The sequence below is a fragment of the Rhipicephalus microplus genome, chromosome 9 (assembly GCF_043290135.1).
Source record: "Rhipicephalus microplus isolate Deutch F79 chromosome 9, USDA_Rmic, whole genome shotgun sequence".
Lineage (NCBI taxonomy): Eukaryota > Metazoa > Arthropoda > Arachnida > Ixodida > Ixodidae > Rhipicephalus > Rhipicephalus microplus.
This window is the reverse complement of record NC_134708.1, coordinates 131,942,204-131,967,022: the sequence shown is the minus strand read 5'-3', so window position 1 is coordinate 131,967,022 and position 24,819 is coordinate 131,942,204. Positions and strand designations below refer to the sequence as shown.

General features: G+C 45.0%; 1 protein-coding gene across 1 annotated transcript in view; it reads right to left on the bottom strand.

Annotated features, from left to right (window-relative positions):
* Positions 1 to 24,819, bottom strand: part of LOC119165530 (uncharacterized) — a 70,402-nt gene that overhangs the window by 21,537 nt on the left and 24,046 nt on the right. Inside the window, exon 2 of the mRNA XM_037417682.2 lies at positions 5,598 to 5,729. Within this exon, the coding sequence (XP_037273579.1) occupies positions 5,598 to 5,726 (129 nt within the window). The 5' untranslated portion in view covers positions 5,727 to 5,729. The remainder of the gene's footprint in view (positions 1 to 5,597; positions 5,730 to 24,819) is intronic.

Genomic DNA, 24,819 nt, shown 5'->3' with positions numbered 1-24,819 from the left:
CTGTGTATCTGGTGTCCGGATCTTGGCTGTGATTTCATCTTACAGCATTCACTCGTAGCTACCCTCTTTCCTTGTGATGTGCGGGGTGCACATTGCACGGAATTCATGCAATGCTGAAAGATTCGCGGATGTTTAGTGGAATCTGTTCTTTGAGGATCACGTCTGTGTCACCTATAAATGTTTCGCTATAGTTGAGCCGTTGTATGCACTAATGTTCCTACAAATAATTTTCCCCTTCTTACCACGATGCACTTTGTGGCATCTGCGTCAACGTGCTTCTGCCTCGTTAGGACTTTATCAGCACAACTGTTATCAGCCACAATCGCTATCTTAGTATGATACCTAGCCCACGGATTGTCATTCGAGGCACGCCGTGACAGCATTGATTCTGCTAGGCATACTGCACATAGGCGTTTAGAGTTAAACTTGCAAACTAAGAATGTACCGTAGAAGTAGAAAGTTGAAATGTCAGTGAATTACAAAAAGATCCGTTTCGGGCCAAGTGTACAGTCGACAGAACATGGCGCATCGCTAGGTAGCGCTTACAGACAGTTTGGTTTGGCTTAAGCATATAGAGATACTCTAGTTTGGCTCTCAGACGCGTGGTCCACAACTTTTGTGGTTGACTGTACATACACACAGCCTCGACAAAAAATAAATATTTTACCAAAAAAGTTACACAATTATCGAAGTTCTCAGGTTTCATAGGTTGCTTCATCTGTAGATTTCCTACTTGAGGAAGCCACTCAGGTACATCTTCTTGGGCCTTGTGTACGTGATTGCAAAAATGAATATTTCAATAAAAGACGAGACGCGTAATAATATCAACATGTCATTTGTCATATGCTGTGCTAGCTCAGTAACATAACGAGATTGAACGGTGCCCCTTCCTCGTTTGCAGCTTGGAGCAATTTGATGCAAATTCTAGAAAAACGTCCGTCGATCAACATCCCAAAAAAGACCGCATCCCAGCACTCAGGCAGAGCATGTCCAGCTGTGTCCGGCTTCATAAAACTAAAGGAATGGTGTCTCTAAAAAACAAATATTTCCTTTTCCTGCATCCGTATGTTCCAGTGTGTGAATAAAAGAAACGTATTGACCAGACAAGAGTTTGAATGTGGGCTTGTTGGTGAAGCATTTGAAAGAGTTTCATGTAGCGCAAAGTGAAATGTGGAAAGAGGAAAGGTGCAGATGGCCAGGACAGAGCGCTATGTACTGTACATCTGTACTTTTCCAGTTTCTGTATTTCACCTCGCGCTACATGATATTCTTGCAAATTCCAAGAGGAGCCGGAATGTTCAAAATTCTTTGGGAAAGAACGCTATGTAGTGAATGGAGTGTCCTTAACACCTCATATACTGACTTGCAAAAGCGTTAAATGACGCAAAAGCGTCAAAAAATGTAAATTGAGCTACGAATGAGTGTTTTAAAGGCCCACCAATTACAAAGTGCTCAGACATACATAATCATCAGCAACGGCAGTAAATTCAACAAAGCAAACAGCTGCGTCAGTTAACGTGTTATGCTACGGAAGCATTGTGGGCCTCAGGCATTTCGCAAAAAGAATAATTAAGGCGTACGTGGATCTTTAACAACTGTGCTTGCAATAGGATTTCAATGATACTTCCATACAGACATTATAACGCGTGCAATTGTTCTTTTTCATATGGAACGATTGAAGCACGCGCAGAGAACGAAAGAAGGAATCACCTTATGTAGTTCATAGAATGACGCGCACGAGACACGATTACGCTGTGGTGATCCGCTTTTGAAGGCGAAGCTTAAGCGTCCACCATTTTTCGTCCTGCCTGTGTCGTCTTGCAGTTGCCGAATTAAGCGATAGAGAAAGAGAGAACAAGGTTAAGTGAAAGACAGGGAGGTTAACCAGGAGAACATCTGCAGTTTGCAACCCCGCACTGGGAAAGAGAATAAAAAGGTAAGGAGGGAAAGGAAACAATGCTTAAAAAAACACGCACACACTATCAAGGGGTGTGTCACAAACGTTTCGCGAGTTCCGTTGACCGCAGAAGGTTCAGCAGCACCTTCGCCGTTTTCTGGTGGAAGGTAGAATATTCTGGCACTCCGAAACTGACTGCTCCGAAAGCGGCCGGTCATCGAGCCGTGCTATCATTGCCGAAAGCTGTTGTTTTTGTGAGCTTGAACGAGGGCAGTCATAAAAGACGTGGAAAATGGTTTTCTCACTGTCACAGTGTTTACACGCAACATTGTCAGTCATTACGATTCGGTATGCGAAACTGTTCATGAATGACACTCGAAGCCACAAGCGACATAGGATGGTTGTTTCGTATTGGGACAGATAGATAGATATGTGGGGTTTATCGTCCCAAAACCACCATATGATTATGAGAGACGCCGTAGTGGAGGGCTCCGGAAATTTAGACCACCTGGGGTTCTTTAACGTGCACCCAAGTCTGAGCACACGGGCCTACAACATTTCCGCCTCCATCGGAAATGCAGCCGCCGCAGCCGGGATTTGAACCCGCGCCCTGCGGGTCAGCAGCCGAGTAGCTTAGCCACTAGACCACCGCGGCGGGGTTGTATTGGGACAGTCTGTATGGAATTTCAAGTTTAGGTAACCGATCCAAATGGCGTAGATGGGTATGCACAAAACTGGTAATTTTCCAAATTGGGTCGCTTATTCCACGTGCGAGCAAGCGAATCTTTGATGGTGCACCAGTTCTTGATAATAGAATAAATTTCTGTACCCCACTTTCATGACCAATCCTGTCAGACTTATTGGCTCGTTCGTTGCTGTCGATGGCACAGTGGCGTGGAAGCCACTGTAAAATGATGTCATGCCTTTGTTTTTCAATTGCTGATAAATTTTACTCATTTTATTAAAAATTGGTCTAGTACGCCACGACGCGAAGATGACAACACACACTGCAAGGCTGACTTCGAGCCAGTGAATATGCCTCAATTTGTTGCAACTCCAGCTGAATCAGCAGAAGTGGACTGCTCAGTACCGCCAGCTCCACAGCAGTCGATGTAGTCCTATGAGACCTTCTAAATTATGCGTTTCTTCTTTTGCTGGGAATTTCACAACTTCTGCAGATCCCTCAGCAGTTGTCTATTCATCCGTGTAGAGTTTAGAGTGGTCTGCGTATTTCTCGCGTAGCATCAGCAGTCTTTAGAGCTGCGACGAAAGCTCCAACTTCTTACGAATACTTGGCACTGTCAGACAAAGTTTAAGCTGATCAAGGACCAAGGAGGTGTCAGTATTCTTTCAGCATGTGTGTATTCTGTAGGAAGGCGCTATCAATAAGCCGAAATCATCTTGCAAAAGGAGGCGCAGGGCCAATCTTCTGGAAGAGAAGCCAGGTGGGGGGCAGTGGCGCAAGCGCGGTGCGTAATGTGTTCTGTAAGTACCTCCAAGGTTATGTGAATGCTGACAGGATGGTCGTTTGCAATTACAATAGTCTCCAGCGTTGACGTGCAGCGTGCTAGTCCGAAACAAACTCTGAGTACCTGGCCCTGAATACTTTCTACTGCGTGTATGTCACTTCCGCAGGTTTTCGTTAGTACCGATAGATTGTACCACAGGTATACCCTAGAAATAGAGTACGGTAGAAATAGAGCACATAGCATAAATATCCTAGTAGTAGAGTACATAGCGTGCACCGGCGTACCCCACCTTTAATCTCCGAGGATCTTGAAAAGGTGGGAGATGGCTGTCAGGCGCTTCTTAAGACCAACCTCATGGGGGCTCCAGCAAAGTCTCTATCGATGATGTCACACACGAATGTGTGCGTCCTGGTGTAGCAAATGTTTTGCCCATTTATGGATACAGCATAAGCTGTCATTGGTTTTCGAGTAAATGCGACCAACGCAGATTTCTCAGGGTGAATCTCCAAGCCTTGTTTTTCAAGGTATGTCAATATTGAAGTTCCAGCTTTTTGGAACCTCGCACGTACTTGAGGCCGCCCAAACACAGATGTCATCGGCGTAAATGAATATGGCAATCGAACATGGTATACATTCCACAAGACCAATTAATAGAAGGTTGAATAATGCAGCGCTCAGGACGCCGCCTTGAGAAATGCCACGGCGAATGTAGCGCTGAAGCGTTGGGCCATAGTCAGTCTTCACGAAGAATGATCTTATGCGCAGACAGCAACAAACCCAGCGGTACAGTTGTCCATCGAGACCAACGAATTCAAAGGCGTCTTATGGCCTCATGAGAAGCGCCGTCGTATGCTCCTTTTACATTCATGAATAGTGCGATCAATCAACATCAGCTCATTTTCTGATGTTGCACGTAGGATAGCCAGATCAATGACACTGTAAATATAACAACGAACACGTCAATAACCAGCCGCAGCATTTGGGTAGACGCTGTAGTGTTCCAGAAACCAGTTTAGCCTGGCAAGAATCATTCTCTTCATCAATATCCCTATGCTAGCGAGTGTTAGCGAGTGCTATATGGCGGTATGATGTGAGCTCTCAAAAAAAGTTGTCGGGTTTTAAAAGTAAAATAAATGGCTTGTTTTTAACTCTTGTGGTACTCACCCATCTCACCAAGAGCCGCTAAACACTTCTCACCGAGATTCGCTGAACAATAAGCAGCAGTCTCCTGCGCGTGTCGAATGACCCGCAATCTTCTTCATGCAGAAGTCGTTAGAAACTTCTATATTCCGTCAACCTTGGAAAAAAGCCAGAACTGAGGGCAGCCAGGCGCTTACGAAAGATTCAGCGTCGTTTAGAAAAATTAGAGCCCTAATGCTCGGCGAAGTTCTGTGGGCTCCTAGGCCCACGAAAACCTCAATTTCATGTAGGCGCACCATACATGGCTTACAAACACTTTCCATACTGCACTTTGGATTCCTAAATTAGTGAACTTTCTAGAATGTCTAACCGGTATATTTAAGTACTGACAATACTAAAGGTTTGCCGTCAACCTCATCTCTTGCGCACTCTATAGAGGTGCGAAGCTCGTCCAAGAACCAGCTGATCACTATTATTATTCAGTATTGCTCTACACCAGCTATGCACTTCCTTCAACTACCCTTGGAGGCAGAATGATGACACTAAATATCGCTCTTATTCATTGCGACCAACACTTACATTGTAACAATGTCTTGTGGTCATAATTTTGACGAAGGCAGCCGTGTGTGTGTTCTAGACTAAATCGTTTATTTGTGCGAACTTGTGCTCAGGAAACGAAAAGCCATACTACAAGCAACAGACGCTGTGAACTGATAGCGGTGAACAGAGCGTTGGTGGTCGATATTGTGATGTGTGGTTAGGAGCGCAGGCATTATTGCATGGAGCACCGAACGTTCGGGTCTCATCGCAGGTGGCCATGGAGGCTAGATCCAGAATAAACTCAACCGTTCGTGTTAGCATACTGAATTCTATCAGAAGATCCTAAAATAACCTAGTAGGTTCCCGTGCATATGCGACCCGTTTTTGAAAGGCTGGGGCCCCATGTGTTGGTTGGTTGCAGAAAAACGAAAAAAGAAGTGTACCGGACAAACGCCATTCGGCAATATCAGACGGCAAAAATGTGGGCAAGGAAAGCTGCTCTTTAAACATATGCAGAGACAAATGAAATGCCCAAGTGGTTAATAAAATACCCTGTTTCGGCGCATCCACGAGATCCATGAAATCCTCTTTGTGAGATTTTTGACGGCAGAGCAACTTCTCTCACCCTGAGGATCCTCACCACTGGCGTTGACTGGCGCCACCGGCATTTCTTGTTCCATAGGCTACACAAAATGAAAAAAGTAAATCACGTGAGTAGAGAATGCTACAGTTTGAATACACGCACTTGACACTCGATGTTTTCTGCTTTTATGCAGCAACACATACAATCACAAAAATTTCGTAGAAAAATTAACCCATGTTCTTTGTTTCCACGCGACAGCATATAGTTGAGTATAGACCGAAGGAAGACAGCACTTAAAATATACCAGGGGCTAAATTTCATTAGTCACTGCCAGGCAATTCAGTTATTATTGAGCGAAAGAGTGTTGAATCAGTCGTGTTAAAATAGGAACCAATTCATTACAAGAAAAGTTGGGTAGAACGCACATACAGTGGGAATCCGTGATATCACGCATGAATGAGAAAGGTGGAACTGTCACATTAAAATGAGCAAGAGTTACGAGATGGACGTAAATTATGCCATACATGACTTCCATGTCAACATTATTATGCTTGCACCTGGCATTTGTGTTCCTCGTCAATTCACGTCACGTAATACTAAATTTTGTATATAGGAAGCTTGCGAAACTGCTGCAAGCACACTTTGAGTGTAGCATGTAGGCATGTTTTACATGAAGTGCACACCATTATTATCATGTTTGACCATGTCAATTATCATTGTCGTTCCGGCCACGTAGTACCAAATCTTGTAAATAGTGAAGCTTGCGAAACAGCGTTGAGCGCATCGTGAGCATGGCATCTTTTCATGTTTTACATGACACGCATGTCATGATTATCATATTACAGCGAAAGCTGTTATGAGATCACAACTTGGGTCCCGTGCAGTTGCATGCTGTCCACCACCGCCGCCGCCGCCGGAGTCCGTAACCACATCGCACGAAACCTTGCACCAATGACACAGTGGGGCTAGAGCCCGGGACCGCTCGGAGCCAGTACAATATTCTACTACTGAGTTACGCCGGTGCTTGTAAGTTGTTGTCATACTCGGATTAGGCAGGCATGACGAAGCACCAATGGCAGAGTGGGGCTCGAACCCACGTCTGCTGGGTTCCAGCCTAGTATTCCACCACTGAGCTACTCCGGTGCTTGTGGCTTGTCAAACTTGCCTTAGGCAGGCTTGATGTCGGCAAAGCATTGGCATTATTACGACTTATAAAGTGTTTTACAAAGGCGAAAGAACAACCAGTCGTCGCACAATGCGATTAGCGTAACGAGTGGGCAGTCCAATGTTCCAACCCACTACAAAAGCTTACTCTTGTTTCTCTATTAACTGTGGCGCATACCCACCTCAGCCATAATTCCTCATCGTCGTCAGCTACTGTATGGACAATTGACAAAAAATCCTAGCAAGCGTTTAGCGGATACCACGCTTCTCAGAATAAGTATGAAAAATAGTATACCGAATTCCGTCCTCGACCACCAGCTGTGCGGTGCCAGGACGTTGACGGTGCGAAGCCGGTGACTAATCGACGTGGAACTCCGTTTTGGTGGCTTTGGTTGTTAAGGATCGGGTATCTTGATACATTTTGAGTCTATCTGTATCTGTTATCTTGTGTTAGTTTACTCTCAGGGATCATCAAGGGATCGCAGGAATGTCCAGGAATTCTCCTGGGCAAGGCAGTTCGGCATGGACAGCCTCTCCGATCAGATGCGATTCCCCTCGATCTCTTTCTACACAATGGCGTTAGCTGCATTCCCGTTGCACTGTTTCCCTTCGGTAATGGATCAATCCGGTTGAACAACCCTAAGGCGATTCAGGAGCAGCTTCTGGTGATAACCACTGAGTACGAAAGCATCACCGAGGTACGACAATTTGGCCGCGGAGGTATCGTGTGTCGATCACCAGGCAAATATTGTGTAGCGGATCTTCAGAAATGCTTATCATTTGCCTCTATCCCGGTGAGTGCATATATCCCAACCCATCTTGCATGCATGAAAGGCGTTGTGCGTGGAGTGGACTCACAACTAAGCCCATCTGAAAAGATTGAGAAACTCTCCATGGCCGGGGTAATAGCTATCTACCGGTGCAATCGAGTAGTAGACAAGGTGAAGGTAGCCACCGAGTCAGTCATCACAACTTTCACCGGCACATCGTGCCCATCTGAGATAAAAGCATGGCCACTAATCTTCAGGGTGGAACCATTAGCATCGCGTCGCCTGCAATGTAAAAATTGTTAGCGTTTTGGGTAAATCTGGAATACGGTGTTGCATTTGTGGGGAGGATCACTCACACTGATTGCAAGGTTCAAGCTGCGAAGTGCTGCTTCTGTGAGGGTGCTCATAAAGCAGATTATTCCAGTTGTTCTGCTCGCTTTCAAGAGAAGCAATTGACTGTCGAAAGTAATGGACAGGTGACGATTCTCAAGGAGAGAAGCAATGACAGTTATCAAGGAAAGGACACATGGGTATGCTGAGATTGCCAATCGACAAAATGCAATGGCAGATGCTAGCTTTGCCCAAGCAATTGAGGCCGCAGTAGAGAAGGCAGTATCAAAAGCAGTGAACAGGTTATTTACCAGCCTCTCAGAATGTCTGTACGAGATAATGAATGCTCAGTTAACTCAGCTGATGAACAACTCAGCAGCTTCTCCTCAGACAAGTTCTACGTTGACATATCAGCAGGAGGCAGGATGCAGCACGAGAGACGATAGGGTGCTCCCAGAAGAAACTCGGGTGGTTAATGAGCCTACACAGAGGGAAGGTCACCTCCCTAATATAGATCTGAGTATCAACATTGATGTCGAAATTGATTTGCGTGCCCAGAAACGTAGCCGATCTTCCTTAAACCCTTCTTCCGTGTCGTCACAGACAAAAGCCAAAAAGGCTCCAACTAGCAAGGTCGTAAAGGCCAGCATACTAGAGAAGGTTGTTTCACCTGTTGGTATATCCCACTATTGAGCCATTAAAAATTTTACTGTGGCACTGTCCTTCATTTTTACAGCTTCCACAGATTTACCTTGTCTAATCGTTGGAAAGAAACCGGATATAACATTGCTTCAAGAAACTTAGTTACAGATCGGTATATTCATTTAAAAATTATAGATCATTTCGTTTAGATCGATTGTCAAAACGGGGTGGGTTACTTACTTTAGCCTGTAGCAGATTTTGCCACAAAGCAAAAATAACGCTTCAGCTTCTGTCCCCGGAGTACGAAATTTTCGTAATTCCTTTAAGTCTTCCTTCATGTAGAACACTTCACATAGCAAATATATAGTAACCGTCAGGGGTTCATGGCAGAAGCCCTTTGGATAGTGTAGTTTCTAATAGCTGTAATGGTGTCCTATTGGCGGGACACTTCAACTCCCGTCACATAACTTGGGGCACAAGGACAAACTCGTGTGGTACTCGATTATGGGACTGTTCTCAGGGTAATAGTCTCACTTGTCATAAGTCAGGTATCCCCATTTTTATCAGAGGGTTGTCATCCTCATCTTTAGACTCAAGTTTTTCGAGATCAGGCCTTGGCATCTAATTTTAGTCGACTGTTGACACTGCGACTAATAGCGATCACATTTCAGTGACATTTGACGTTGTATGCTCAAAATATCTGTTCTTATTAGAAGACTCACGTGCATAAATTACAGTATTTTTAAAAGGAGCTGGCGAGGTTTCATGGAGTATCTGTCTGAAGCAACGGTAAAGCAAGAAGCATTGAGCATTTGTTCAGTTATACAGCAGTCGCGTAGCAAAGCGGGTAGCAAAGCGGAATTGGAGGTTCAATCAGTTGAACAAAAACCTGTGCCGCGATGGTGGAATGATAACTGTACTCGGGAGTTCAGGCGTAGAAAAGCTGGCTGGAAGAAGCTATTACGCAATCAGTGCCCAAAAAACTGGTCAGATTACAGATTCATTGCAGGTACTTTAAACCGTACGGTGGCTTAAGCAAAGGCAGAGAATGGAGAAAAGCATATTGAATTTTTCCGAAATAAAATAACAAAAGAGCTCTATTCGGATATCGGAGACATAAGAAACTAATTTCTCAAGCATTTAATCCCGAATCTATAGTCTTATTGCCTCAGAAATTGAATCAATCATTGAAAAGCATACGTCAATGTTCGGAAAAGCGACTTTCGACTAATGTTTATCCCCCTTCATGAATCTCACGATCAAGTGACAGTTTCACAGCAATACCAATAGAGAAAATGGCAGAGGTTATGAGAAAACTTCCGATGGCGGCTCCAGGCCTGGATGAAGTCACTTCAGCAATGCGAAAAATTTTATTCAATGAGTCATGACAAGATACCTAATGTAATAAATTATTCGATAAGAGAAGCTTGGATTCCATCTGAATGGAAAATCGCGCAAATCATACGTGTTCTAAAACAACCAGGTGAAGGTCACGTTTTGGAAAATATCAGGCCAATTGCACTAACGTCCCATTTCTTCAAAGTAATCGAGAGAGTAGTGCATGTTCGCATAATGAAATTTGTCGATAGAGAAAGGGTTCTTCGCCCATGTCAAATTGGATTCAGACAGGGATGTTCCACATGGCAAGCGCATATAAACCTAGAGAGTCGCATACATCTGGCGCGGGGTCAAGGACAGCACGCAGCTCTAGTTGCCCTGGAGATATGAAAAGCGTATGATAGCGTCGAGCATAGTGTTCTTGTCAGTCGTCTGAGAGAAATCAATTTGCAAGATTACTTAGAAGCGTGGATAACGGAATCTTTAGGAAATAGAACATTTTACTGTTGGTAAGATGGTGTTTTGTCAAGTACTTATAAATAGAAAAAAGAAGTATCGCAGGGCGCTGTTCTGTCTCGTGTATTATTCAATATTTTAAAAAGCTCGATGCCATGCAATGAGAATGTTGAGATATATGTATATGCTGATGATATCGCGTTCTTTTCGTCAGCTCATGACATTCACGCTCTCTATATCGAAACCTCCAAATGTACTTATCTGAAATAGAGCACTGGCTTGACATTATTCATCTATCTCTAAACGTGAACAAGTCTGCAATATTAGTATTTCCAATAAGAGACACAGTACACATATCTCTTTCATACAAATGTCATACCAATCCAAGAGTGCAAATCATCAAATATTTAGGAGTGATATACGACAGCTCTCTAATATGGCGAAACCACATCGAATATATTGCTGTAAAGGGTGTTCGGGCAGTCGGCTTATTACGCAGGATAAGAAACAGGAGTTCAGAAATGCGCAGAGCCACGTTATTATCAGTTTACCGCATGTATATGAGGCCGATCCTAGAATTTGGATATGTCTTATACTCCGGGGCTGAACCCTCTTTTCTCGCTGAGGACGATGCAGCGAGCAATGGAAAGAAAAATGGTAGGTGCAACCTTAAGAGACAAGAAGAGAGCAGAGGGGATTAGGGGACAAACGGGGGTTAAGGATATCATAGCTGAAATCAAGAAGAGGAAATGGGCATGGGCCGGGCATGTAGCGCGTAGACAGGATAATCGCTGGTCATTAAGGGTAACTAACTGGATTCCCAGAGAAAGGAAGCGAGTTAGGGGAGGACAGAAGGTTAGGTGGGCAGATGAGATTAAGAAGTTTGCGGGTCTAAATTGGCAGCAGCAAGCACAGAACCGGGTTAACTGGCGGAACATGGGAGAGGCCTTTGACCTGCAGTGGACGTAGTCCGGCTGATGATGATGATGATGATGATGATGATGATGATGATACTCCGGGGCACCTGCCTGTAAGCCAAGTCCCCTAGTTCTTCTGGAGAAGCAGGCACTGCGCATGTGCTTAGGGCTACCTAAATTTGTAACGAACAATGTTTTATAAATAGAAGCTAGAATTCCCTCACTCCTTAACAGATTCAGAATTTTGACTGTACAAACGTACTTAAGGGCACTTGAATCTCCTTTGAGGCGTAAAAAATCTGTGTTCATTGTGCAAGCTGTAATTTTGTTATTGTCATTGGCCTGGATTTCACACCCCTCAAGTAAAGTTTGTACAGTCTCTTCGCAACCTACTGTCCACGCAAATTAGGGAGGTCCTGCCAATTTGTAGACGAACAAGTTTTTTCCAATTATACTTTGATGACATTTCCTGTAATAGTGCTAAACACCTGCCGAGTAATTTCTCAAGAGCAGCTTTACAGGACTCCCTGCTAGGAATGCAAGCGCATGTCATCCTTGCGATGGACGCTTCACCGCGAGATGAAAAGAGTGGCATCGGCATACTCTGCTCTGTTCTAGGCTGGTCTATTTCCCTCCGAATACCAGAATTCACACCTATCTTTACTGTAGAATGTTTAGCCGTAGCATTGGCCCTTCAAAAACTTCCAACACCAATGAATTCCGTCGTAGTAGTAACAGAGTCCTTTTCGGTCTATAGTGCGCTCACGGCATCCGGTGATTCGAAAGCATTAGATGAATTCAACTACCTTGTACCAAATCACTAAACCCCGGTGCAATTAGTATAAGAGCCGGTGCATAGAGGCATAACTTTAAATGAGACAGCTGATACACAAGCGGAAGCGGCGTTAGACAGACCAGCTGTAATATTACCCCTACAACAGCCTTTATAGTAGCTTCTAGATTTCGGAGGCAAATGATGATGCGAGAGTTCTCTACACCATCTAGAAAAATTCTCTGGATTCCAACCAATTAACGACACCCTAGAAAACTTCCCCATGTCATAACCGATGCCTGAAAGTTTTAATCACTTGATTACGCTACCGTATTCCTCAATAAAATTTTTATTTGTTTAGAGCAGGCTTGACTCCCTCCCCACTTTGTTCTATTGGTAGAGAAGAGGAAACTGTGTAGCGCTTTTTGATCTTTTGTACAGTTTTGAACATTAAAAACGGTATCACTAGAAATACCATTACAAATCCTTGGCTGAGCTTTGACAACGTCCAATTTACTATCCCTAGGTGCTCATACTCTAGGGCACAGGAACGGGAAAGTGTGCGTGGCCGTGCAATATTTCATTGTAAAGTCAAAGAGATTTACGTAATAACCTCAATACCGAAATTTCTCAGTTAATCCATGTAGGCTATAGAAAAATTTTCTTTGGTATCAATCACTTATTGCGCATTCAGTAAAAAGTAATTAATCAAAATTTTTTTTCAAAAATATTTTACAAAAAATCAATGTTTCTGTTAATTTTATTTTCGCAAGGATTTAAATATATAGTTTTGCTTTTTCGGTTAAGCTACCTGATTCTTGGCTGATCCTCCAGGGTTGGTGTGAGCCACCAGTTTAGGATCTACATCTATATCTGCCTACTACCCAAAAGTTTAATATTAATGCCCTAGTGTGTTCAAAGCTAGTGTGCTTGCAGTAGTTACCCAATAAATGTTTTGAAAAGGCTCTGAAAGGCCACTCTTCTGCCTTTCGCTGTTACTGTGCTGCGCCTACCGCGCAGGCCTGGCGTCTTTTTTTTTTGGACGTGTCATATACCTTCGTCGTCCATTCACGTCACGTAACACTAAATTTGGTATTTGTGCAACTAGAGAAAAAACCGCGAGTGCTCTATGAGCATAGCATGTAGTCATGTTTTATATGACACGCATGTCATGATTATCATGTTTGGACGCGTCATCTACCTTTTCGTCTGTTCGCATTACGTAATACTAAATTTGGTATATGTGAAGATAGCTAAACGGCCGCGAGCGCATCTTGAGCTTGACTTGAAGTGATGTTCTTACATGAGACGCATGTTATGATTCCTAAGTGAGGGCCTGCCACTTATGTTCGCTATGCAGCCATGCCGTACCATAGATAGATAGATAGATAGATAGATAGATAGATAGATAGATAGATAGATAGATAGATAGATAGATAGATAGATAGATAGATAGATAGATAGATAGATAGATAGATAGATAGATAGATAGATAGATAGATAGATAGATAGATAGATAGATAGATAGATAGATAGATAGATAGATAGATAGATAGATAGATAGATAGATAGATAGATAGATAGATAGATAGATAGATAGATAGATAGATAGATAGATAGATAGATAGATAGATAGATAGATAGATAGATAGATAGATAGATAGATAGATAGATAGATAGATAGATAGATAGATAGATAGATAGATAGATAGATAGATAGATAGATAGATGTAAAATGGTTTGCAAGAAATCGTACACGCCTATCACGCTACTCAATTCAATCTACTCACCTATCGGTACTTCAGTCAGCCTTATATCGGCTTACGTTTGAACTGAAGTATATACACAAATCTCAATGGACCTCTTCAATATTTATTTAATTGAGGTGTGAGTAAGGCGGCGGGAAGGTAATTCCGACACTCCTCTCAAACTCCTTCACGGGACGTTTTTGATATCTCGTGTACGTTGCATATTTTGTTAAAACGTTCTTACTGGATTGGAAACGCTGATAACTCGCATACTTGAAAGGAGGGGGGTATACTCCAGAGTTTTGAATTGAGAAAAATAGAAAGAAATTTACAGATACTATGAAAATATGGACTGCCTCCTTGAGCAAAGCTCTGCATTGCTAGATTCCGCTTCGGTTCTGTGCAGCGCGCCGATGCAGTTTCATTGCTCCGGAGTATGACGGTGAAAGCCGCCTTCATTTTTCTGCGCTGCCGCTTGCCCTTTTTGGCTGGAATTTGACAAGGGCCAGGAAAACCGCCATCGCCTGGATGGAAGCATGCAATATAAAAAAAGCGCCTTACGAGCTTTCCGCTAGATCAGGGAGCATGCGCTGCCGCATCGGGAAAGGGTGAACGGATATCTGTGCCTGAGTTTCTTATGAAGTCAATATTAATATCGTCCTTGCGACGTTATGAACAGTTGTGAATACAATTTGCCCTTACTAGCACGCAATAGTCATTATCGAAAAATAAGGTGCAAGGAAAGAGCCTCGGCATGTAGTAAAATGTGACCGGGCGCTAAAGTGACGGCAAGTCGTCGCTATCACCGAACAAATTTGGTCCGATAGAGTTGTAGCGTCCGGTTCTTTGGACACGATGGATGAATGTCAAGTGCTGCACTCAAATGAGTGTAATGTTCGCACGTATATATATATATATATATATATATATATATATATATATATATATATATATATATATATATATATATATATATATATATATATATATATATATATATATATATATATATATATATATATATATATATATATATATATATATATATGACGTAAGAAGGCAGGGATGGTTAGGAGAAGTAGATGAGGAAGAAGTGACGGTAGAATAAACATGGCGTATGAGCCAGGCCACGTCATCCAATCATCGTAGCGTCACACGAGTCGACAGGATGAAGACCTCTCAGCCACTTCATCAGTGTCTCATCATCGACGCAGTTCTCCACAAGACGCCCTGACCACACATCGACTACGGAATCATCTCCTGGCCGCACACAGCGACCAGCACCATGACAGAATCATCGACTGACCTTCGCGTCCCCAAGTACACCGGAGCAGCGGACGATGAACCTTTACAGGACTGGTTCAACCTGTTCGAACTCCACGCTACCGCTGCATCATGGTCGGAACGGGAGATGATCATCAACTTTACCGACTACATTTCCGGTGAGGCTTTCAAGTTCTACCTCACTCACATATTTCAAAATGACGAGTCATGGCAAAAGATTAAAGAAGAAATGACCATCCGATTTCAAGAATACAACGACGACTATGACCAAGACTCGCTTAAAACCAACCATCCACTGGCAATCACACTCGGTTGTCTATTTCACAAGCAGTCTTCAAGCCTACGAACGCCCAGCATGAATCGACCACTGCCACAACACAGAGTGGAACAGGAGTACACTGACAGGCGACCAAGCGTATTTCGGGAGAACCACAACCATCGCACGGGCCTCCGGTTTACACGCAAGACGGCACTTCCAAAATCGTCGCTTCAGCATATGACACGAGACGTTGCTAAACCACTCGATGCTCCCTATTCTTCATCTCGCATACATGGCACACCACCCGGTTTTACATCACGTGGCTCCTCAGCTGCTCGTAACGCTAACTGTCTGCCTCGTAAGGACACCGTGTTCACAATAGGTGAACCATCGACGCATCGGGAAAATACCCAACCACGCCATGACGTCTCGAAAAGGTTTTTTCTTCACAGCACTTTATTTCTATGGCTCAGCAGGCTGTAGAGTTCGAACCTTATAATGCCACGTCACCTATGGTATCCCCATCCAGTGCTCACAGCTCCAAGAACCGGAACAATGCAGAAGTAATACATAAATCAGACCTCACACGCAGCTGTCTGTCAGAAGCGTTCATACTGGACCACCTTGCCGAAGCTTTTGAAGAGCATGCTAGCAATGATGGCGCATTACCAACTATGCCCGATAAGCAAGACACCATTTCACCATGCATCAGCTGTCTACAGGACGCGTCAAACCTCGAAGGAAATGAATGCCCAATCCCAGAAGGGGCGCCACTACAGCCATCTCCTGAGCAGCACCAGCAAAGCAAGCAAATCCAACTACACAAACTCAGGAGACAACGAAAAAGACTGCAATGAGGGCATCCAAGAACGCAAAATTCAACGGAAGTGCACTCATCAAATGAAGAATATCGGAAAATGAGATCTCGAAACCAAAGACCAATTCAAGACGTCAGACACTTTCGCACAGAGGAAAGTCACCAGAGACATTTCCTGCCTCAGCTATTACACCGACTGCACCACCACAGAAAACGCCGAGAAAGACGCGGAAGCACTGCTTGCACACCGCAAGCACTCAGGCACTTCGTCACAGTCGGTCAAAAAGCACGAAAGCAAGAAGCACTGGGATGGCACCATTCACGACGAAAAATACAACCCCGACGACATCCGAACGTCATATGCTACAAGCACCCCCAACCTTGCCTGTTCCTCACAAAAACTCAACCGATGTCATCACCAGTTCAGATTTCTAGGTTGTGGTTATGCCATCTAGGACGCAACAGTCAAGCTCGTCCACCAGAGTCGTTATAGAAATCACCGGATTGCTCCCTCAGCCATGAAGATTCATTGAGATTGTGAAACTTCGTCGGGACGTGAAACTGTGAACTTGGCCATTGTTTTCTTTATTCTCATCTTCAATTCGTTGTAGTTTGTAACTGGTGCCATCTTTCGGGGAGAAGGGGAATCCTGTGACCTAAGAAGGCAGGGATGGTTAGGAGAAGTAGATGAGGAAGAAGTGACGGTAGAATAAACATGGCGTATGAGCCAAGCCACGTCTCCCAATCATATATATATATATATATATATATATATATATATATATATATATATATATATATATATATATATATATATATATATATATATATATGACGCAGGAGGCGTGATGGCTGTACGATGAACCATTTATTTGTCTTCGTCTTCCTCCTTCTCTACCATTCCACCACACCGTTCTCGTGTGGTTCGTCACACGCTTCCCCCCTTCCCCGAGAGAGACGTAGGTGCAGGGGCGGATGATATCGTTTAAGTCTCCCGACATGAACGATGTCAGTCTGGCGACCGAGTGGAGCCACGCTGCGGTCGATCTCGTAGTTAACTGCCGAAATCTTGCGTATGATCGTATAGGGTCCTTCCATGATTGCGCTGAGTTTGCCGCGGTTCGGGTGCCAGGGTGTTTCATATAGAACAAAGTCTCCCACTTGAAGCTCTAATGGAAAGAACTTCTTGTCATATATGATCTTGTTTTTCTCGTGATATGCTACTGAATTGCGGACTGCGTTTGTACGAGCTTCCTGCAGATTTTCGGTAACGCCTGGGAGAAGATAGGGATACGATGGTGTGCCATACATAAGAAAGCAGGGTGGGTAGCCTGTGACTTTGTGAGGCGTTCTATTGTACTCGTCGACAATGTCCGAGAGGAGACGCGGCCACGGTTTTCGGGGTTCATCGTTGATCTTGCATCGGAGGCGATTAACGATCGTCTGATTAGTGCGCTTGTTTAGGCCATTACACTGCGGGCGTTGTGAGCTTGTTCAAATCTGATGAATATTGTTGTGCTTGAGGAACTGCTTAAGTTTGCCGGCAGTGAATCCTGTGCCGCGGTCGGAAAGGAACTTCCGCGGCTTTCCAGCAGCGAAGATACTCTTCAGGCAAGAGATGTACGCGTCGCAAGTCTCATTCTTGTGTGCGAAAGCCCAGACATAACGGGTGGCATGATCAACGGCTAAGTGAATGAATCTTTTGGATGAGCCGTAGTTGCCAAAACCTCCAATAGTGTCCATGGCCACTATTGTGTCCATGCCATCAGCGGATCAAACGGTTGTTCCGCTGGTGGCAAAGACTCCAAGGAACCAAATCGTTTGTTCTTCGGTTTCTTGCAGCGCTGGCAGGTATCGCAGTGGCGTATGTACTCGCTCACGTCGGTGATGATGTCGGGCCAATAGTACTGTGGAGAGAGAAGCCGCAGCGTTTTCTTTACCCCGACATGACCGAAAGCGTCATGAGCTTTTTGGAGAAGAGAAGACCGGAGGGCAAAAGGCACATAGACTTTTCGTATTCCCCTGCGTGTCACTGTACTCAGTCCGTTCTCAATGGTATGCTTTCCGGGTGGTTTGTCGTTGTCATGCTCTCGCAGTTGCTCAGCAGATAGGAGTTGAACTACCGTGCTTCGAGATAGTGCATCAGCTTCAATGTTGTCAATGCCCTTTTGGTGTTTGATGTTCACGTCGTACATGGAGAGTTTCAAGGACCACCGGAAAAGTCGGCCTCGGGGATTCTTGATGCTTTTAAGCCATTGCAACGCTGCGTGATCTGTGATCACGGTGAAAGGTTTCCCGTGTAGATAGCAGTGGCATTTATCGATGGCGTCAATAAATGGCAAACATTCGAGTTCTGTGATGGCGCAATTAATTTCGTGTTTTAGTAACTTCCGTGAATGGTATGCGATTGGGTGCTCTCTACCTTCATAATCAGCCTGCTTCAAGACGGCGCCGATACCTCTGTTGGATGCATCGCAGTATAGCACACAAGGCTTAGTGGCATCGTAGATGTTAAGGATTGGCTCTTCCGTCACGCATTTCTTGAGCTGAGTGAAAGCCAGTTCACACTCCGCATCCCAGTTCCAGGTGGCGTCTTTGCTGAGCAGGCGAGTCAGTGGGTGAGCGATTTGACTGAAGTGGTCGATGTATCGCCGGTAAACATTGACAGTGCCGAGAAAACGCTGCAACTCTTTAGGGCGTGATGGTGTCGGAAACCGTAGGATTTGCGTCCACGTTGCTTTGCTTTGGAGTGACGGTGCCATGCGAAACCTTGTGTCCCAGGTACTCAATGGAGGTTCGAGCGAATTGACATTTCTTTAATTTAAGCTTGACGCCTTCGCTTTTGAAAGCTTTCAAAACGCCCTCCAGATGCCTGAGATGGTCTGGAAACGTGTCAGAGTAGACAACAATGTCATCAAAGTAATTCGTGACGTTCTGCCAACGGTGTTTTGCCAATACGAATTTGACAGCCCGTTCGAAGGTGGCCGGAGCCTTCCGAAGGCCAAAAAGCATGACGAGCCACTCGTAGTGACCGGTACGTGTGACAAAGGCTGTTTTCGGAATGTCATCATGGTGAATCTTCACGTGCCAGTAACCTGACGTTATGTCTAATGTCGAGAAGTACGTAGATTTCCCCAGAGAATCGAGAACGTCATCGATGCGAGGGATGGGCTGATAATCAGGCATCGTCAATTCATTCAGCTTGCGGTAGTCGATGCAAAAGCGCGTGCGTCCTTCCCCTTTTTTTCTCCTCCAGAAGTGCTGGCGCAGCGTATGGGGAGGTAGATAGTCGTATGACACCTTGCTTGAGAAGCTCGTTGATCTGTCGGTCCATTTCAACGCTGTCAGTTTCTGAGCATTGATAGGGAGCTCTACGAATGGGAACATTGTTGTTGAGATGAATGCGATGCATTTCGCCGTTGATGCACCCAATGTCTGTCTGTGACTTGGAAAAAATGTCATCGTACTTGTGGATAAGCTGCTTCAATGCCAACTGTTGAGTTTTATTTAGATGTAGTACATCACAAACTTCAACACCTTGCAAAGACGCGCCCTTGTTAACCGTGGTTAACCATGGAGGATGTCTTTCCCTTGGCGTAGAGTCATAGTGTCAAGGTCCAGCGACAAGTTAAAGAGGCAAGCACTATCCAAGCCAAGAAGTAAGTTGCTTTTCATACCTTGTAGAACATGAGCCTGAATTTCTCTTGTCACCTTTCCTATCTGTACCTTTAGAGTAACGCGACCCAAAGTTTTGGTAGATGATGTGACTTGTTGAACTGAGATGTATGAATTCCTCATTATTTGCAGGTGAAGTGCCTTCAGCACTGCTTCGTTGATACAGGAAATCGTAGCTCCGGTATCAAGTGTAGCGCTGACAGGGTACCCGTTAATGAGGGCATCAAACTGAATTACATGAACTCTGGGTCGCCCTCCTCGTTTCCCTGGTTGGTGGAGAGGGCGGAAATGCTTGCGCGTCGTGGGCATTCATTATGCCAGTGCATCTGTCGGGGTAAGCCATCCATCGCGCAGTGTTTGCACTCACGCACGGGTGTTCGTACCGGGGAATTACGTGGACGCTGACTAGTTCTGTCACTTGTTACGTTATTCTGTGTATTCCGAGCTGGTGGAAAGCGATGTAACTTCATTCTCTGCATGGTTGACTCTACACGAAGTGCAGCTGTAAGCCATGCCTCTGGTGTAAACGAGGTAAGCCCAGCAAGCGCCATATCCATATGCGCAGGAAGGCCGTCGATGAGCCCTGATATAAGGTGCGTGTCCTTTAAGTCGGCGAGGCGTCCGAGAGACATTTTTTCATTATAGTATTCCTGCAAGCTCTGGTCTGTTCGCAACCGGCAATGAATGAATTAGCGAAAAGGATCCGCGACGCCGCTCATAAAGCGTCCCTTCATGCGTTCACATAAGCTCTCCCAAGACGCGTCTGTGTCGAAAACCTCGGTGAGAAACCATCGGAAAGCCTCACCTTCAAGGTAATCGGAGAAGTAGCACAGCTTGTCTCGCTCCGTCCATGCTGCGGCCGCAGTCCTCACCTCAAAGAGTCGGAGCCACTAGTCAAAGGGGACGTCCGTAGATGCTCCCGAGTACTTCGGGATGTTGATGACTTTCTTGGATGTGGCCATGATGAAGGACACGGTAGGCCCTGTCGACTAGTGTGACGCAGGAGGCGTGATGGCTGTACGATGAACCATTTATTTGTCTTCGTCTTCCTCCTTCTCTACCATTCCACCACACCGTTCTCGTGTGGTTCGTCACACACACACACACACACACACACACACACATATATATATATGACGCTACGATGATTGGGAGACGTGGCCTGGCTCATACGCCATGTTTATTCTACCGTCACTTCTTCCTCATCTACTTGTCCTAACCATGCCTGCCTTCTTACGTCACAGGATTCCCCTTCTCCCCGAAAGATGGCACCGGTTACAAACTACAACAAATTGAAAAAAACAATGGCCAAGTTCACAGTTTCACATCCCGACGGAGTTTCACAATCTCACTGAATCTTCATGGCTGAGGGAGCAGTCCGGTTATATATATATATATATATATATATATATATATATATATATATATATATATATATATATATATAGGTATGGGATATGGCACAACGGGAGCGTTGCCAACAAGGATAAATATATTTATTTCCCAACAGTTTCCCCTCCCGAAACTGTTGGGAAATAAATATATTTATCCTTGTTGACAACGCTCCCGTTGTGCCATATCCCATACCTTCACGAAGACTAACTGGCCCATTGAATTATTACTCCCACTATATATATATATATATATATATATATATATATATATATATATATATATAAATATATATATATATATTTATCACATTATCAAGGTCTTTTATTTACAATCTGGACACAATGCTGGAGCTTCCGCTAGGAGACGAAGGAGTGCGGCTGCACTTCACATGGGCTCCTGCTTTTCATGCTAGTTTTTGTGGTTCAACGCTGTGCTAGTTCTGGGTTTTCGCACTGGCCAATTCACCACGTTGCAAAAATAGACTGACACCTCCCACTAAGTGGTGAATGATTATCTACACCGAACTCTTAACATCTCGACGCCTTCCCGCTAACCTTTACGCCGTGACCAACGCGCGAGCACGTGTCAAACTTTTGGCTCGCGTTGCATGCACACCCGCCGAACGCGCGGGTGCAGTAAGGAGCTTCGCGTTCCTTTCTCGACCACAAAAACCTGATTAGAGGGAGACGTCCCTTGCTACCAGCCACGTAGGCTTTCAAAGCATGTTGATGGCTACTGCACGACCACAGGAAGAACCAACATCAATGCAAACTGAAGGGAACGCTAAGACGCCCACGGAGAAATCGGCATGGACGTATGATGTCAACAGTGGCAAAACAACAGGAAAGGAGCATATAGAATGGCTGCAAGTCGGACACAAAGAAAAATGAGCGTCGAACCGGATTCAAGCATTCAACGAGAAGTCCGAGAAAGAGCCCGTTCCCACGCAAAAAGCTTCGAAGCAACGCAACTTGAAGATTCCCCTTTTTCCTACAGACGATTTCGAAATCGTCTAGACGTCACAAGCAGGACTCGGCTTATCGAAATGGAGTCTAAGATCATTTACACACGCTATCGAACAATCAAGCGGTCTCGCGCAACAAAGAGAGTGAGTGAGAATTTATTAGAAGGCAGAGAGGTCGGCCTGAGCTAGTTCGCTCTAGCCTGCTTCTCTACACAGGGGATAAGGGAAAGGGGAAAGAAAGAGGGATGAAGGGTGATGATGGGGACAAGCAGAGGTGGTGCGTATGTACAGTAGCCACTTAGTATAGTACCCTACAGTCTAGTTTCTAGTCCAGTGCTTTTTATAAAGTCTAGAACAGCCTTTGTAGCAGTTTTTGACACTGTTTGGTCGTTCATTGCTGATAATATGTGGCTTTCACCTAATGGTGTTCGTCCAATGCTTGCCAACGTTGCAGTTAGCATTTCTCTTTGTGCCACGTATAATGCACAGTCACAAAATATGCGAGCTATCGTTTCGCGCACTTGGCAGCGTTCACAATTTGGGTTGTCCGCACGGCCGATTAGGTGGGTGTAGTGACGAGTGAAGGCGATGCCCAGGCGAATTCGGTGCAGTATATTAGCATGTCTTCGGCTGATTTTATCTGGAAGACGAAAAGTCATACTGGGGTCTGTTTCCCGCAGGCGCTTGTTCCGGTGATCTGGTAGCAACCAGTAAGTGGCAGCGCATTTGCGCATGAGTGATCTCAACAATTTTTTGACGTCACCTCGCGAGTAGGGTACTTTGACGTACATAGGAGCGTTGTATATTGCCGCTCTTGCTTCGCTATTGGCTGTTTCGTTGCCAACCAGGCCGCAGTGTCCAGGAATCCATTGGAGTGTAATCAAGTGACCGCCCCTGTGTGTTAGGTCAAATTCTTGGACGATTCCTAACGTTAACTCGTAAAATTGGCCTCTTCTTAAGCAGGAATGGATAGCTTGAAGCGCTGATTTTGAATCAGACAGAATCGTCCATTTACGCGGTGCTTGGTCGTTCACAAATTTTATGGCTTCTTGTATAGCAACAAGTTTTGCAGCTGTCGAAGATGACCTATGATCTAATTTGTACTGTCGGGAAATACCGAGTTGGGGGATCACGAAGGCTGCAGCTGAGGCGGATGAAGTTACGGATCCATCGGTGTAAATGTGCACAGAATCACTGTATCGGTCATCTAAATGTGCCAAGGTGAGTTGCTTAAGGGCAATATAAGAAACATGCGACTTAGACGAAATTCCACGTATGTGAAGGCACACCAGCGGTTTAGTCAATGTCCATGGAGGCACTGCAGGAATTACGGCAGGTGCAAAGCCTGACGGGATCATGGGCCTATGCGTATCGAGGCATCGCGAATAGGTACAGCCTGGTCAGTCCACTTGTAGCGAAGATAACGGGTGCTGTGCATGCCGGGTCAGCAGACGAAGGTGCACTCGAAGATGCTCACAGGACGTGTAAACCTGTATAGGGTAGGTGCGTGACTCCTCTATAGTGCCAGAGGTAGATGTGCACCGTAGCAGGCCAAGGCATATTCTCAGTGCTCGTGCCTGAAGGCTCTCTAAAGTACGAAGGCACCTTGCCCGCATGATGGAAAGCACAGGTGAGCTGTACCTTATATAGTCCAAAAACAATGCCTTGTATAACTGCAGGAGACTTTTCTCCGAAGGGCCCCATCTCAGTCCTGCTATAACACGAAGAACATACACAAAACTGATTAGTTTGTTTTTCAGCACAGTCACATGCTTTCACCAGGACAGGTTGCGATCAATGACCACCCCTAAATAGCGGTGGTGCTTAACCACGGGAATCACTGCTCTGTGAGCGAAGATTGGGTACCGTGACATTGATTTCTTCGTAAATGCCAATGCAGCACATTTTGCTATTGAAAGTTCCAGGCCCTGACGACGTAAGTACTTAGATGTTATTGATGTGCCTTGTTGTAGCCTTGCTCGCAGTTGTGGTCGCGTTGCTCCAGATGCCCATATGCATATGTCGTCCGCATACGCACTGATTCTGACAACGTCGGGAAGTTCAGCTTCAAGGCCAATGAGTGTTATGTTAAAAAGCATGGGGCTCAGGACAGCGCCTTGCGGAACTCCACGGCTTACGAGGTGCCTGGCCGTGTCACCGTCGGATGTAGACATAAAAATGGTACGTCCTCTGAGATAGCTCCCTATCCATGCGTGTAGTCGGCCACCTACGCCGATGTCTTCAAGTGCGTCAAGAATGGCCTCATGGTAGACGCTATCGTACGCGCCCTTTATATCTAAGAAAATGGCCCCTACCGATCTCCGACGTTGTCTTTCCTTTTCAACAGAAGAAACTAGATCTACAACACCATCTATAGATGATCGACCTCTACGGAAGCCATTTATAAAATCTGGTAAGCCGACATTATTCTCCAGCAGCCATTCCAATCTTGCCAGCAGCATGCGTTCCATCACCTTACCGATGCAACTGGCTAGGGCAATGGGTCTATAAGAAGACAACTCGTGTGAACACTTGCCTGGTTTCAGTAAGGCCACTATGTGGCTGCACTTCCAACTCTCTGGTACTGTCGCTGTTTCCCACGTAGAGTTGTAGAACGACAAGAGAGCCTGCCTTGCTTCCTGGCTGAGGTGATATAGAG